Source organism: Puntigrus tetrazona, unplaced genomic scaffold (assembly GCF_018831695.1).
Source record: "Puntigrus tetrazona isolate hp1 unplaced genomic scaffold, ASM1883169v1 S000001140, whole genome shotgun sequence".
NCBI classification, from domain to species: Eukaryota; Metazoa; Chordata; class Actinopteri; order Cypriniformes; family Cyprinidae; genus Puntigrus; species Puntigrus tetrazona.
Genome location: NW_025048726.1, coordinates 374,377 through 391,762, shown reverse-complemented (window position 1 = coordinate 391,762; position 17,386 = coordinate 374,377). Strand labels below are relative to the sequence as shown.

At 41.7% G+C, this 17,386-nt stretch overlaps 1 protein-coding gene across 3 annotated transcripts in view; it reads right to left on the bottom strand.

Annotated features, from left to right (window-relative positions):
* pamr1b (peptidase domain containing associated with muscle regeneration 1b) overlaps positions 1 to 17,386 on the bottom strand; it is a 51,327-nt gene that overhangs the window by 28,963 nt on the left and 4,978 nt on the right. For 2 of the 3 annotated variants that reach the window (XM_043234506.1, XM_043234507.1), the window contains exons 3-5: positions 16,581 to 16,706; positions 13,502 to 13,616; positions 2,911 to 3,128 (exon numbers count right to left, since the gene is read on the bottom strand). In XM_043234506.1, the coding sequence (XP_043090441.1) occupies positions 2,911 to 3,128; positions 13,502 to 13,616; positions 16,581 to 16,706 (459 nt within the window). The remainder of the gene's footprint in view (positions 1 to 2,910; positions 3,129 to 13,501; positions 13,617 to 16,580; positions 16,707 to 17,386) is intronic. The other variant, XM_043234508.1, reaches the window with a different exon arrangement.

The following is a 17,386-nucleotide window of genomic DNA, read 5'->3' as shown; positions in this document are numbered from 1 at the left end:
CCTCTGCGTTCTCAAAACTCTGGCCATTTGATAATACCTAGAATATCAAAATCAACTCTGTTCGGGAAGCAGACACACTCTGCCAGTTTAAATCTAGATTAAAGACACATCTTTTTAACTTAGCCTACACATAACACACCAACACGCTTTTTATTATTCAAATCCGTTAAAGGATTTTTAGGCTGCATTACTTAGATTTGCTGGAACCGGGAACACTACTCCTAAAATACGATGTACTTGTGACATCGTAAAAAGAATGGCATCTACGCTAATATTAGTCCTGTCTCTTTCTCAATCTGTTTTCACAGTTTGTATCCAGACTAGATGGTGGATCAGCACACAGAGATTATGTGCATCAGAGACCAGAAAACCTAGATGCGCCCCGTCGACAGATCACCAGATCTTGTTGCACACACACATACACACACACACACTAAGTAATTTACACTATCTGACACAGCTGCATTTAAAATTGAACTGGAAGTTAAGTGCTGGGCGTCCGGTCAGAGGAGAACTGACCCCAACTGAGATTACAAAGATCGTCTCTGCATTTAATAAGAAATTGGTCTCTCTCGTCATTATATATCCCTGTCATTGTACTCTTCTACATTATACTGTACAGTGCTTTGATGCAACCTGTGTTGTTAAAAGTGCTATATAAATAAAAATGATTGATTGATTGATTGATTGATTGATTGATTGATTGACCTAACTGTTAGAGCAGTTTGCTCAGGTGTTAACTGTTAGGGCTGTGAGTACTTAATTTAAAGTGTCTCCTTCCATTGAAAGAATGCTAGTTAAGTACACTCACAGCCTTCAAAGTTATGCTACAGCACACTCCAATCACACCCATCCTCTATGTTATGATGTTTGCTATGACTGATGTTTCATTGGACGATGAAGATGTTTTTACAATAAAGGTTTACAAATCACTTACAGGGACAGACTAGGACACATAGACCAGTGAGGAGCCCAGGGAAGAACCGAACGCAACAGGCCTCAGGGGCCAATCCCTGCGGTGAAGATTTTCCTCATAGGCCTTTCCCCATCCACTAGTTTATCCTTACTTCACTGGTCCATAGGTGTCAAAAAACTTAAGACTAGGTCAACAAAACCACTATACGATCACCAAAATTTAAACCACTATACAATCACCAGAAGTCTAAAAATGCCTATGCATGAATACTGCTGGTCTGCTGTTTCTCTGTTTTCTTGTGTTTCAGGTCTGTGTATATGCCAGGTCATCTCATATGGAGCACCCTGATTTAAAGTTTCACCTCAGATATCCATGAACAAGCTTCATGAGGACAAAGAGTCATCCGAATGAGTCTACAGGGGAAATGGACTACAGGAAACAGACATCACAGTTATTCAGACGCCATGGGCTTCAGGACTTCCACTCTTATGCTACATGATTGTGTTATCATGCAGTTTTGTACGACATATTACCATCCATGTCGTATTTGTCAAGAGTTATGGTTCCGAAAAGAAAATCTAAGTAAATCTAGGCAAAGACACAGAATAAGATGTATGTGCCTGTAACTTTTTCAAATTGCATTTCTGCAAGATGGAGATTATGTTATTAAACATAGGCTATAGAATGGATTTTAGGAGGATTAAATTTGTGATTAAAACTCTCAAATGGGGGATTGTTGTATTACAAATTTATAAAAGGTTAAACACAGATTCCAATATAACAGTATATGCTGAATGTGTATTGTGATTTACATTCTAAGAGCAGGAAGCCCAAGCCCTGAGAAAGTTATCTTTTGTCTTTCAGTTCTTGAACATCTGGTAGGTGTCCCAAGTCAAGTGTACTCTATAGCACCTATGCATTTGAATGACACTTGGATGCTAAATAGATCAAGGATCAGGAAAGTTCTGTGTGAAAACCAATGCATTAGACAACAAGTCTAATAAGCTGTCAACAAGTATTTGTCAACAAGATAGAGTTTGTCTATGATAACCTGATAACCCTTCAATGGCTGGTTTCATTACAACATTTTGATTACAAACAGAAAAAACACGATTGTTTCAAAACTTTATTGTTCTGAATGATTTATTGGTAAATGGTAAAATTTGAAGAATCGTATTGGTTTAAAATGTAGACTTTCCTCCATCTAGTGGTTAAAGCATGGACTTACACCTTGTAAAGGTGTAAAGTTTCTTCAAAAGAATTTTAAGAAAGGCAAAACTTACAACAATAAGGTATTAATCATAGTAATTTCACTATTAAATGATTATGATTAACAATATAATAATTAATAGTCACATTAAGTGTTAAGATTAAGTGATCTAAAATAGTAATCTTTATAAGTACAAATAAATAGCCAGTTAATAATGCTGGTAATATTTAATAAGCAGCTAGTTAATAACACATATACACACATATATACATGTGTGTGTGTGTGTGTGTGTGTGTGTGTGTGTGTGTGTGTGTGTGTGTGTGTATACATAGTACTGTGCAAACGTTTTAGGCAGATGGAAATGTGGAAACAAAGAAAGCTTTTGTTAAACATTTAAATGAACAAAATGCAGTTAATAAACAAAAAAGAAATCTAAATCAAATCAATATTTGGTGTGACCACCCTTTTCCTTCAACAAGAGCAGTCCTTCTAGGCACACTTTATAAATTATAAATAATATATATTTTTACACACATCAAACATGTTTACTCAAAGGGGCAATTGTGGCCTAATGGATAGAGAGTATGTCAATGTAAATATAAAATAATGTATATTTTAATGTAAAAAAAAATGTATTCAGCTATTCTGTTTATAAATTAATAACTTATAGCAGACAAACACAAAATTATACATTTGCAGACATGCGACAACAAATGAACGAGACATGAGATGAACTAAAAAATGAACAACATTCATAAAGAGCAAAATCATAATACTGTCTTACCTGAGCTCTCCTGAAAGATGGCAAAAAACCCATCAAAATTTTTGTAACCATCTGAGATGAAAAGAATGTGCAGTGAATTGCCAGTACTTTTGATTGGAGGAGGTCGCTCATTTCCACAATAACGTCCAATCACGCGTGAGTTCAAGCTCTCTCCATCCCTCACTTCAACATAGTCATACTGGCAGCTGTGGTCAAACTCCAAACTGAGCATCATGAACCTGAAACAAAAAAATTACAAGCTCAGTGTATGATTAATGTGTCAAAATATGCAGTGATGATGGACAGTCTTAGTAAAGTAATAAGGATTAGAGAGGTCTACAACTAAGCTCTCATGATGACCTGTAATGATGACATTAGTTTTTTTTTTTTTTTTTTACATATATTTATTTTTTGCTATAAACCATTTTTACATTGTGCTAAGACTCTATTTTTGTCAAAGAATATCAGTTAATTTGCTTACCCCATTGACAGATCATTTTAGCTTGTTCTAAGAAAAAAAGTCACATAATTTTGACTAATTTTGTCTTAAAACAAGAGAATAACTTTTACTTGTCCAGAGAATTCTTCTTGATTTTTGTAATTTTAAATGTAAGCTGTAAACGAGACAAAAAATAAGTAAGCAAAGCATTTTTGCCACATGGGCACTATCTTAGAAATTAGAAGCTGTTGCCCTTATCATTTTTAAAACTAAACTGGAAATTTTTAGAATTGCGTGAAAAAAAAAAAAAAAAACATTACGTAAACTGCATTTTTTGAAAGAGGAAACAGAGACTGCTTGAATTGAGATGTATTATACAATAGTTGTAAAATTAGTTAAAAATCCTTTACAAACAATTCTGGCATAACAGTACACAAAAATAAAGCACACATTAACAATGATATAATAACATTTACCAGAAGCATATGTGTAAAAGAATGTAACCATGTGCAATGCAGTGTAATCAATACGGAACAAGCATTTAACATTTTGTTGTGATACACTTCCAGTTTGGTTCACAGTCCATGAATATTTATCATGCATCACTGCCAATTTTCATCATTTCTTTAGCATAACTGATGAAGTCATGAAGAAGCCCCTTCATCACAGCAAAGACATCATTATTTTACATTATCCAGGGCACCCTCCTTTAAAACCACTGTTGAATCAGTTTGGAGTAAAGGTAATTTTCCACTTCAACCAGACCTGCCAGTTTTTCATCAGTGGCCTAAAAAGTGAAAAAATTGAAAAAAGAAAACATTGAATTAAAATCTAGCCATATTCAGATAGAGGTACATCACTTCAGTAAGGAAACGTTAATAGTATTTAATATTAATAAATTAATAAAAAAAAAAAATAATAATAATAATTTAATATTTCAACCACATTATATGGTTGTTAAATGTCCCTGTCTACCACAGTGTTCTAGAATGCCATAATGGTACCACTACTTTGAAGGCGTGTGTCACGAATGAGGGATCTGAGGCGTGCGGATCCAGAGAACAATGCAACCTGCAGGTGAGGGGCCTGCTACAGCATTTATAGTGTTCTAACAGGAAGTAGCAGCAGAGGGAGTGATCGCAGATCACCCAGAAGTAAGAGCTCCCTCTGCTGGCTTGGTGACAGCGTGTAATATTGTTTAAATAAATGTATTCCTTTCAGAACAGTGGTAATAATGAAGACGGTGACGAAAACTATTCACTAACAAACCTTTTTGCTCCACTCCTTCAGTTCTCATACAGTGCGCGTTGTGAATGTCAACAAGTGGATGACAACTGAATGTGTGTATTACATGCATACCTTCAATTTTAAATGGACCGCATTCCTATTTAGATACTTATATGTGTTATCATTGTAAACCAACAAAAGATGTTAAAGCATCTCATGAGGAGCACCTGGGCTCAGCTGCAACTCATCAAGGACAGACTACAAACGCCCCAGGAGTCCTGTTTTTCCAACAGAATGGAAGAAGTGTTACAGTGGCTTGCCGAGGTCAGCATCTGCCAGCAGCAAATTGTGGAACATCTGACCATTCGACAGGGTGAGACGGAGCAGGAGCTTGCAGCCCTCCGGACAGCCGCGGCTAAGCACGCTCCACTGACTGATCCCTGTGTTCAAGCCACTAAACTGCTGCCTAAGATGAAGGCAAACGATGACATCAACTCATACCTTTTAATATCATAAACGACAGCAAGGGCTGAAGGGTGGCACCCGGATGACTGGGCGAGAGTGTTGGTGCCCCCTCATTACCAGCGAAGCCTAGCATGTCTATTTCGCTCTTCCCTGCGATGCAGCATACCTGGAACTCTGGAGGGAGATTCTCGCTTGCCTCAGACTGTCATCCATCTCGGCCTCGCAGTTGTTTTACAACTAGGAATATAACCCTTGGGAATATAACCTCTCTCGTCTGGCCCAGCACTGGCTCATCGACTAATAGGCAGGTCTGCGGTTCCCTCTGCATGAGTTTTTGCCAAGTCTGCCCAACGTTTCAGAAGACCTCAACCCAAACTCCTCCCCCCAGTCTGCTCATTCCGCTGCCAATCATCGAGGTGCCAATTGAGCGCATCGGGATGGACCTAGGACAACTGCTGGCTTCTGCCCGGGGACATGAACACATGGTGGTGATAGTGGACTATGCCACCAGCTATCTAGAGGCAGTTTACTGCAAAGGCCATTGTGAGGGAACTGTTCCTGCTGTTTAGCAGAGTTGGCATCCCAGCCGAGATCCAGGGTACCTACCCACAAACCGACGGGCTTGTGTAGCGTTTCAACCAGACCCTTAAACAAATGTTAATACGGGTGGTCGCCGAAGACTAAAGAGATTAGGACTTGATTCTGCCATACGTCCTGTTCTGGATCAGGGAAGTTCCCAGGGCCTAAACTGGCTTCAACCCCTTCAAACTCCTCTTTGGTCAGCAGCCCCGCGGCCTCCTGAATGTCACCAAGGAGGCTTGGCAACAGCAGCTGGCAGCCCATTGCAGCGTCATCGAGCATGTAAAGGAGATGAGGGAGAGGATCGACCAGGTCATGCCGTTAGTCCGGGAACACCCTTGTGAGGCGCAACACGCCCAATAGCACCATTAAAACCAGGTAGAACAACCATAGGAATTCCACCTTGGAGACAGAGTAGTGGTCCTCGTTCTTACCGCCACTTGCAAGTTCCTGGCCACCTGGCAGGGTCCATATATGGTACTAGAAAAAATTTAGAGCCAGTTACGTACCACCTGCATTAGCCTGCTCGGCGCCGAACAGCCCAGGTTTACCATATTAACCTGCTGTAGAGATGTGTAGGGAACAAGGACCAGCTAGCTGCTCTTGCGTCTTCCAAGCCTGTGGTTTTCGACGTCAACCCCCATCTATCAGCTGCCCAGAAGGGGGAGCTCCAACACCTAATCAGTCAGTTCTCTGACGTGTTCTCCCCTCCCCCTAGGCAGACCATGAGGTGTCTGAACTCAATGGCTACCTCATGCCTCAGGTGGATGAACTTTTGGATTGTTTGGAAAGAGCCCAGTACATTTCTACCCTAGAACTCATGAAAGGATACTGGCAGCTACCTCTCTCTGAATCCGCCAAGCCTAAAATGACTTTCTCTACTTCTAGTGGCCACTGGCAGTACCGGACCCTTCCCTTTGGCCTCCACGCAGCCCCATGTGTTCCCCATTGTTTCTGTGTTTCCTGTTCCTTTGCCCTTGTTAGTTTTCTTGGCAGTTGATTAACTCCTTTCCCTTGTTATCGTGTTATCTCATGTACTTAAAGCCCGGTTTGTTAAATCTTTGACCTAGTCGTACAACATTTTTCTTGTTGTTTCCTAGCTTAGTCTTATGTTCGTTGTGTATAGTTTTCCTGTGTACCAACCTTCGCCTCGCTCATTGATTTTTGCTCATGTCTCATCCCTCCCTGGACTCATTACCAATCTATCGACCCCGTTTGTTATCTGGATTATTCTTACTGATTATTTTAATAATAAAACGTAACTTACTTAAAGGTTGTGTCTGTATCCCACTCCCTGCAGTTGGTCTCCATGCCTCTAGAGGCCCCTGTGTACCCCTCTGCCTTAGTTCTTCCTCATGTGTCCTTGTTAGTGATATCTAGGTAACCTGTGCCTGGTTTTCCATTGGGTATTTAAGTTGTGATTTTTCTCCTTTGTACTCAGTTTTTGAGTCTTTGCTGTGAGTTCCTGCCTTGTGTCACCTAATCCTTTTCAAGCTACCTCAAGTTAAAAACCAACTTTTTTGACCTCAAGTCAAAACCAAGAGAACTAAGACTAAGGAAAACTCGGCAAACAACAATAGAACAGGCGAAACAATGCAACCTGCAGGTGAGGGGCCTGCTACGGAATTTATAGTCCTCAGACAGGAAGTTGTTGCAGAGGGAGTGAATGCAGATCACCCAGAGGTCAGGGCTCCCTCTGCTGGCCCCCCTCCTAGGAGCGACTCCTGGCGCTCCACAAAACAAACAAAACATAACTGGGAGCTTGGGAGGGGGTTCCGGGAGGGAGTCAGCACACGGAGTCCAGGGAGGAAGAGATGGAGGGAGGAGCCAGGGAGAAGACAGGAGGAGTCCAGAGCGGGAGGCGATCCAGAGCCCAGCCATGATGGTCAGTGGTGGAGCCGACGGAGGGAGGAGCCATGGAGAGGTAACTGTCATCAACCCCATGGAGCCGCCTGACGGCGGTGGTCGAGGAGACTGAGGCGGAGGCGGAGAGCCGAAGAGCCAGGGTGACACAGAGGCGCTGGAGGTCCTAGGTGATACCGCAGGCTCCGGCGACTGATGCGGAGACGGGGGACGAGAAGGACACGGCGGAGCCAGAGCAACAGAGGACTGAGGTGGAGCCGGGGGAAGGGAGGAGCCTGACAGAGCCGGAGGGATGGAAGGACGAGGCGAAGCTGGAGGAGTGGAATCCTGAGGCGACGGATGGTCGACGACCGACCAAGGCGTAGCCGGAGAGACGATGGAGCCTGGTGGAGCTGGTGGATTGACGGAGCACGGTGGAGAGGAGGGAGCTAGGAGCCTAAGGGAAGCTGACAGGTCTACAAGTCGAAGTGGAGTCTGGGACTCGGAGGCGGGGCGATGAAGCGAGGAATCCTTCACCCACGGCGGCGATGGAGACGGGCAGACCCGTGGCGAGCTCCAGGTGGAGGGCAGAGGATGAGTGCAGGGGCTGCTGGGATCCATTGATGACGTGTAGCAAGGGTGGGAGGGTGGGTTAACTTGAGGCTTTGCACGAGGCGCGGGCACTGGAGGCTTTGCACGAGGCGCGGGCACTGGAGGCTTTGCACGAGGCGCGGGCACTGGAGGCTTTGCACGCAGGCGCGGGCACTGGAGGCTTTGCACGAGGCGCGGGCACTGGAGGCTTTGCACGAGGCGCGGGCACTGGAGGCTTTGCACGAGGCGCGGGCACTGGAGGCTTTGCACGAGGCACGGGCACTGGAGGCTTTGCACGAGGCACGGGCACTGGAGGCTTTGCACGGCAGGCGGCCATCTTGTGAAGCGCCTCTGGGCAGGCGGCGGCCATCTTGTGAAGCGGCTCTGGGAAGGCGGCGGCCATCTTTTGATGCGGCTCTGGGCAGGCGGCGGCCATCTTGTGAAGCGGCTCTGGGCAGACAGCGGCCATCTTGTGAAGCGGCTCTGGGCAGGCGGCGGCCATCTTGTGAAGCGGCTCTGGGAAGGCGGCGGCCATCTTTTGATGCGGCTCTGGGAAGGCGGCGGCCATCTTGTGAAGTGGCTCTGGGAAGGCGGCGGCCATCTTGGGCAGCGGCTCAGAGAAGGCGGCCATCTTGTGCAGCGGCTCGGGGAAGGCGGCCATCTTGGGCAGCGGCTCGGGGAAGGCGGGCAGCGGCTCGGGGAAGGCGGCCATCTTGGGCAGCGGCTCGGGGAAGGCGGCCATCTTGGGCTGCGGCTCGTGGAAGGCGGCCATTACTGGATTTGATGCTGTGTCCTTTTCCTCCTCAACACCCAACGTGAAAGCTGACCCCACAGTCACTAAACCGAACTCAATAAACTGTGCAAGTGACTCACGTGGACCCTCTCGAACAAGTTTCGTCTTGAGTGGCTGATTTATTCCCTCGTGAAACAACACAATCAATAAACAGTCAGGTATGTCAGAGAGGTAAGCCATGTCCAAAAATTTTTGAGTATAATCCTCAATTGATCGGGTGCCTTGCTTGAGGGCCAATAAACATCTAGCGAGGGTCCTACCTGGCCATGGATCAGATGAAAAGCCGCTGGAGCACCACATGCTGGTGTGAGGTTGCATTCTGTCACGAATGAGGGGTCTGAGGCGTGCGGATCCATGTGCAGGCTTTTATTAAAGTAAGGCATGGTCAAAACAGGCAGGCGTCAAAACAGGGCAAACAGGAGTATCAGAGATGAGGCAAACATAAAATCCAGAAACAGGCGAAGGTCAGGTCAGGCAGCAAACAATCAGAATATCGAAAGACAGGCAGGGTCAAAACCAAGAGAACTAAGACTAAGGAAAACTCAGGAAACAACAATAGAACAGGTGAAACAATGCAACCTGCAGGTGAGGGGCCTGCTACTGAATTTATAGTCCTCAGACAGGAAGTTGTCGCAGAGGGAGTGAATGCAGAGCCCAGAGGTCAGGGCTCCCTCTGCTGGCTTGGTGACAGAACTGTCTTTCCTTCTCTTCCCACAAACTGGGAAAATCAGCTCTTCCTTACACAAGCATGCTTCTGTGTCTTTAAATCCAAAGTTAGAGTTCAGCAATGAAAAAAAAAATTTACATCAACGGTTTACATAAAATATGAAGATGTAATGATACTGTTTTTTTCTTTAAAATATGAAGTAAACAGGCAGGAGACAACAAAAACATTTCTGAAAAAAACTAAAAAAACAACTCACATCAATCTCAAAATAACTGAAGTTCTCCTATGTCTCTGGCTTTCAATATCTACAAAAACAAACATTATTTTACTCTTGGTAAAAATAAATAAATAATAACAACATGATGGAATTATAACAACATGATGGAATTATTTACTTGCCTTAACCATCTTTCCCTCTCTTCTGAAGAAGCTTCTGTGTCCATAACTCCAGGCGCAGGCATTAAGATGCAAGCTTAACAAGTCTGAATTATTACATTCAAAAACATTACTTTTAACAATTATCACTAAAAAAACTCAATGAAAATATGTTAATACTGTAATGTAGTAACCCTCTGGGGTCTGAGGTGATTTTGGGGTCCTTGAAATGTTTTGACATACCCTGATATTTGTGCTTATTTCAGCTACTTATAACACATTTAAAAAATATCTGTGAGCATGTTAATATCAGTAGCCTATATCTTCAAATATAGTATGATTTTAAAGTCATAGAATATAGTCATACAATATAGTTAGTTGTTTGCGAATAGAGTATTACATAAACAAGGTCTAACTGATCGGCACTCGTGGCAATCATCATGACTTATGTTACTTTTATATTAGAGAAAATGGTGGCTTTTTGAAGTGCTGTTGTCCAATGTCCAATGTGATGTGCTCTATTTCCCATCTGCATTCCCATCCCAGCACCACGTTTTCAACCCAAGACTAATTTTCAACAACCCAATGTCCTCACCCAATGGTGTCAATTCAGTATTTTTTAAACTGTAAGTTCATCTGTCATCATCTGACATGGAGTTAAGAATGACTGACTGAAAGGGAAAGTCTTGGTAATGTAACCCTTGTTTCCTGAAGGACGGAACGGAGATCCTGTTGTTACGGCTTCTGTATCGCTGCTGAGTGGTTAGGTTCAGCTCGGCTTCATCTTCATCCATCGCACCCAAAGAAAAACTGCAGTGCTTTACAACTATAAAACAAGAACCGCTAAATAAACCTATGCTAAACCTAATCTAAACCTATGCCTATTAAATCCTTTACCCACTAAATTACTGAAACCGTTATTTATTTACAGTGAAAGGTTATTAGGATTTTTTATCTTAGACTTTTAATTGGTAGAATGTGAACATAAAAAATAGAATAATAATAGTTCCTATGTTTTATTAATCCAATTTCAGGTTTTCAGGTCTTGTTTTTCTCCAGTGTGAAGAGGTAATGTTTTCCTGGCTCTGAAACACAGACATGCATTTTTTTCTCCTTGCAACAGGCCAGTAAAGAACTACTGCCAGACATCTTAAATGTGTCAGATTTTCCTGATTGTCCAGAACTTTGTATTCTTAGTCCATAAGAAATGAATTGGAAATAAACAAAGGATATCTAGACATGAAATCTACATATCTAGATCAAATTAAAGACTTCATTACAGAACGACTGAAAAAGTAATGGAAAGTAATTGGTTAGCTTAAGTTCGGGAGCTAGGCCACACCACACCCCTACCAATTCTGATTCCTTCTTATATTAGGCCACCTCATACTGCTCTGTTTGTTTTTTTCTCTTGAAATTCACAATGCATCCAGAGACCCAAATGTATTCACCCAGGCCAGACAACGATTTGCTCAATTTCAATGCCACCTCTTAGAGGAATACCTCTTATCATTCCGATCAGCCACTTTTCCAAATGTTTGTGTTCCATCACACACACTTCTAAGCCATGGGCATTCTCACCCAGACTCATCTTACAAAACAGGACTCCCTTATCCTCCAGTTCTGTTTATAACTGGTCTATCTGCCATCCCTCCCTCCATTCATTCGTTCATCCCTCCATCAGTTCCTTTAGGAACCCTTCATCCTCCAGTTCTGTTTACAACTCTCTCCTCTCTCCATCTCTCCATCAATATTCTTACAATCTCCTATCTAACAGTAAGCTTGTTCAAATGCCCACAAAAATCCTTTCATTCAAACATTCTCCTCTACTCCAACCAAATCAGTGATACAGTCCTCAAATTCAATAATCTCAGACAGTACATTTCATATGCCTTATCCAGCACCTTGAGGCATGCGGGCCTGTCCAAACTTTAAGTTTACATTCACCTGGTATCCTCCATCCCTCTTTCCATCATACCATCTACAGCCTATACATAGCCACAGATATGCCACCTATTCAGCCAGCTTCAGGAGCTCATCACCTCCTCTTGTCTCAGCGGCTCTACACTCAAATTTTCTCAGGGCTCTACACCCCTTGCACCCAGCTAAGCATGCTCACATATCACCTCCCTTCAATCTCAACCATCCTTCTTACTAAAACTACAGTTTTCAACTGCTTACTTGTTATAGCTCCTCGCCTTTCATCTATTCTTAAGCACCCTCAAACTCATTCATCTAGCCACGGATGGCCAAGCTGATTCCACCAATGTCTTAAAATCTCGCCATCCATCCAGTCCCTGGTGGTACTATGGAATTCTGCAGAAAGGTCCCCAGTATTCATATGCTGTACACCTTACATTTGATTGCACAGCCAGCTCTAAGATTTTCAACTCCCATTCTAAAGAACTTGCTGGATTCTCTCCCTTCCCCTTTAATAAAATCAGATATTCTAATTCTTTTTCAGGTTGCATCAGGGGGGTCCTAATTGTCTGGCCTAAATACACTAGCGAGACAATACCCACTGAGCCTCCTCGCCATCAATTCTAGACTCCTGATCTACCCGACTTTATAATAGCTCCTACACCTTCTATCCTCTTCCTACTCATCCCTAATATTCGGAACAATAAACTATTATTTACATATTCAGTTGTGGCATGGTCTCTGCTTGCAAAGTTAGAATAAAATGCTACTTTAGATAATAACTGTCTATTCAAAAAAAATCTATTTGATTGCATTTTTAAGAATCAAACATGGGATCAGACAGTTTTATCTTTACAGAGGGTAGGAGTAAAAGGAAGAGAAGAGAAATAGGAAGAGAAAAAATACCACAGGTCCTGCCATTCTGTGATCTAGTGCATAACAAGAAAATTGAAACACTACTTACTATTATAAGTGGAATAGCATTTACACTAGTCTGTCTGTCTCATTCTTATTCTGAGGTCCCTGACTGTATCTAGACCAGATGTTGGATCAGCACCTGAATGTCAATAGAGACCATGACAACTAGAGCTAAAAAGATCTATCCTCTCCACAGGTCTTGTCAACTAGGCTGCCAACAATCATCTGCACAGAGCCCGTGGCCCTAACACACAATATGATAACTAATATTGTCAGCATTCATGAAAATGTAACACTTTTACTACTAATAAACATATTACAGTGCATCCAAACAACATTTATGCTTTTATATATTTTGTATATTAGAATAGGAAACTTTATTTGGACTATATATATATATATATATATATATATGTGTGTGTGTGTGTGTGTGTGTGTGTGTGTGTGTATAGCAAAGCAGGTAATACAGTGCAGTCAAGAATAATTTAAAGAGGCTGCCTGCTAAACTGCTTGTGCCTGTATAAAGCTGTGGAATTTTGACTATTGTTGCAGATTTGAATGGTGATGTGTCTCATTTTAAGTTGCTTTTCTTTTTCCACCAGAAATGTGCATGCTTTTCAGATATTTATTTAAGTTTCCGGTGTCTTTTTCCTATGTCATTTATTGTTACACATAAGGAAAAAATAAATGATCATACCATTCCTTTTTAGAACTTTCTTTTCTACCATCCGTTACTGGAATAACTTGTAAATGTAAAAGTATTTGAAATGTCTCAGTGTGTAATATCAGTTCTCACCTTAGATCAATGGTGAAAGGCTGATCAACTTTTAGTGTCCACTCACAGCGGGCATTGGTTGGGTAACTCTCCAGAACCAGGTGACCTTGTCTCTTATGAATTACTCCACCACATGCTAAAAAAGTAGACAAAGTCAATAAAGTTGCTGTGTCAAATGCGTTAAAAGCAAATACCTTTCTGTATTGTGCTCTGTACAAGAGCAACAACTGTATGCATTTAACAATATCTGATATTTATTCACTGTCAGACATGCAAGCAGGAAGAAGAGCAGTAAGTAATATTTAGTGAACTAATGTGAAATTAGTAGTGAAAAGCTTCATTTGGTAACTGCAGGGTGTTACGGTCATGGACTTTTGTTTGTTGTTTTCATTCACCATGATCCTGTTTTTCCTTTTCCATTCCTTGTTATGTGATTATTAGTGCATTAGTTTCCACCCGTATATGTCCACCTGTTTTGAGTTCTCCTTGATTGAAGACCTAGAACAGAAACTGGAATTCAACTGGTCATCTCCTTGCTCTTGTCCTGGGGGACCTCTCCTTCTACTCCTTTGCCGGCAAATTCTGACAGCTGGCTGCGGAGACTGTGTTGGATGATGCTCATCCATCTTTTTGGCTCTGGGCCAGTTGCCATCGCCCCATAAACCTCCCAGACACCACAGGACTGAGTTGGTGAGAAGCCATCTACTAGTGGGAAGCATCTGGGCCTGAGTCGAAAACCAGCTAGCTGTTCCCATTTCCTGCAGATTCCACTCTACAGTCATGGACAGGAGATACGTTCCCATTACTACTGATCCCGTTCCGCAGTCTTGGCCGGGAGAGCCTTTGCCGTTACTGTTTCCTGTGGATCGTTCTCCGCAATCATGGACTGGAGAGCCACTCTCCTTTCCCGCGGATCCCCCTCCACAATCACAGCCAGGAGAGCTGTTTCCATTACCCATGGATCCCATTCTGCACTCATGGCCCGGATAGCCGTTCCAGATTCTCGCAGAAGCGCCTTAGTATGGTTCAAATCATATTTATCTAACCACTATTAGTTTTTAGCAGTAAATGAGGAGGTATCATATCGTTTACAAGTAAAATATGGAGTACTACAAGGCTCAGTACTAGGGCCGTTACTTTTCACAATATACATGTTACCTCTGGGATATATTATCTGGACACATTGTGTTAGCTTTCACTGTTATGCTGATGACACTCAGCTGTATATTTCATCGCAACCCGGTGATACACACCAAATTGTTAAACTAACAGAATGCATAGTCGATATAAAGGTGCTAATCTAAAAATCCCACATGTAATAATCTAGAACACTGTCTAACACTTGATGGCTGCTTTGTTAATTCTTCTACATCAGTTAGGAACCTGGGTGTGCTGTTTTTTACAGCAATCTTTCCATCGATCCATATTTCTAGCATCTGTAAAACTGCGTTTTTTCATCTTAAAAGTGTATCCAAATTATGACATATGCTTTTAACGTCTAATGCAGAAATGTTAATTCATATGTTAATGACCTTGAGGTTAGATATGTAATGCTTTATTGGGTGGTTGTTCTGCACACTGGATAAACAAACTTTAGCTAGTCCAAAATGAAAGTCCTTACTAGAACTAGGAAGTATGATCATATTAGCCCGGTTCTGTCAACACTGCACTGGCTTCCTATCAAACATTGGATAGCTTTTAAATCGTATTAATTACCTACAAAGCGCTGAATGGTTTAGCTCCTCAATACTTGAGTGAGCTCTTATCACATTATAGTCCTGCATGTCCATTGCATTCTGAAAACTCTGGCCATTTGAAAATACCTAGAATATCAAAATCGACTGCGAGCGGCAGATCCTTTTCCTATCTAGCACCTAAACTCTGGAACAATCTCCCTAACTCTGTTCGGGAAACACCAAACTTGGTCAGTTTAAATCTAGGTTAAAGACACATCTTTTTAACCTAGCCTAAACGTAACACACTAATATGCTTTTATTATTCAAATCTGTTAAAGGATGGTTAGGCTGCATTTATTAGATCAGCCAGAACTGGGACCACTAAAACACAATGCATTCGTGACATCGTAAAAAGAATGGCATCTATGCTAAAATTTGTCTGTTTCTTTCTTAATCTGTTTCTCAGTTCGTATCCAGATTAGATGGTGGATCAGCACCCAGAGATTATGTTCATCAGAGACCAGAACACACACACACTCACAAAATACAGGGCTGCTATGATAACTCAAACTCTTCATGAGTTTAGTGGTTTAAGTCAAATCGCAATCATCATCTTTTCTCTTGTCTTGTCTAACTACTGCAAAGTCAAAAGCCCACCTAAACCAAACACTGACCAATGCAGTGGTAATAAGCAAATAAGATTTTCGCTATCAGCGATTGTTGGTTAACATCAGATGCTTTCAATAACACAGAAATAAAGCCTGAAAAAAACAAGCTTTTGCCTGTATGTGAATTTGTGAAAAGTTTGCGTCAAAGTTTACGTTTCTTGATCGGCAACTACTGGCCATTTTTGTTGGTATTTTTAATTTGAATAATAGTAAGTAATTATATGTTAAACTAATTAATAATATTTGTAATATTTAGAAACAATTTTACTACATAAATATAGTGAATCATTTTTTACAGTGTATGTGTTTTTGGAATTTCAGTCCAAAAGATGTGTACTAGCGCCCCCTCCCATGTAATAATGAAAACACGGATTCGTAAAGCACAAATATAGCTGAAATATACTTTTCCGTCATAAAACGCATTTCTGAGAAGTACATAAAAGGTAGACTAAAAGTATGCTTACCTATTTATAGTTTAAAAGAATTATACTAATAGTACATTTGAATAAACTACTCATCCAAATTTTTGCAGTCTATAATACTATAAGCTTTAAGCTCCAGATCATTTGATCAAATCCGCAAATGACCAATACAGGAATAATTGTATGAAAGCGATACAGGATTAACTGTGTAGTTTTACTTAGAATATCAGAATAATGATGCTTATCCTGGTAAGCTGGCTGACTTTTAATAGAAAAGAACAACGGCAACAAAACAGCATCATAATGTATAAAGACTGCGGTGTAAGAAACCTACTTAAACAGTCCCCACCAGACCAGCCTGGGCGACACTCTGCACAGTACTGCCCTCTTACAAAGAAATCATCCCTTGGGCCCCATGTGCCATTGTTACACCGCTTGCAGTTTTCGAATATGCTGCAGCCTGACGGGAAAAAAAAGGGAAAGATCTAGAATTAAAATAAGCCGTTAAAGATCTAGTGATGTTTTCCTTGTTTTCAGCCATTTAGGGTATTTAAACCAGCCATCCCCACGGAAAATGTGCATTACACATTGCATCGCGCCCTCCTATACTTCCAACTGTGCTGCTTATGACATCATGGGCTGTGCGGTCCAAAGGATTTGGTGTGATTTCACACATGCTTCAGACACTGGTCATACGAACGGTATTCCCTATAGCTTCCACTAGAGGAACCATGGAGCTAAATGAATTATTAAATTGGGTTGATTTATTTTCATTGTCAGGTATTTTATTTCTGCTTCAGCAGTGCCTATCGCATGCCTTATAAATGCATTTAAAATGCATGATATGTTTAAGAACGACAATCTTAAGTAATTGATCTAATTCTTTCTCTATTCTGTGTGATGGGCTTTTTGCTGCTCTTTGTGTCAGATTTTCAGCTGCACACGCTCCACTGAGTTAATCACGAACTCTGGATCAAACTTCAAAATGATCGAGAATGTCTATATCAAGCTTCGTGAGTCAACTGAACCTGATCTAAACCAGGCGGGAATGATCAACTCTGACCCTGCACTGACTGAGTTTGGTCAGCTAGCTCCATGCAACAGGTCACTGATGTAAAGAGCCTCTTTTTCTTTTTATCC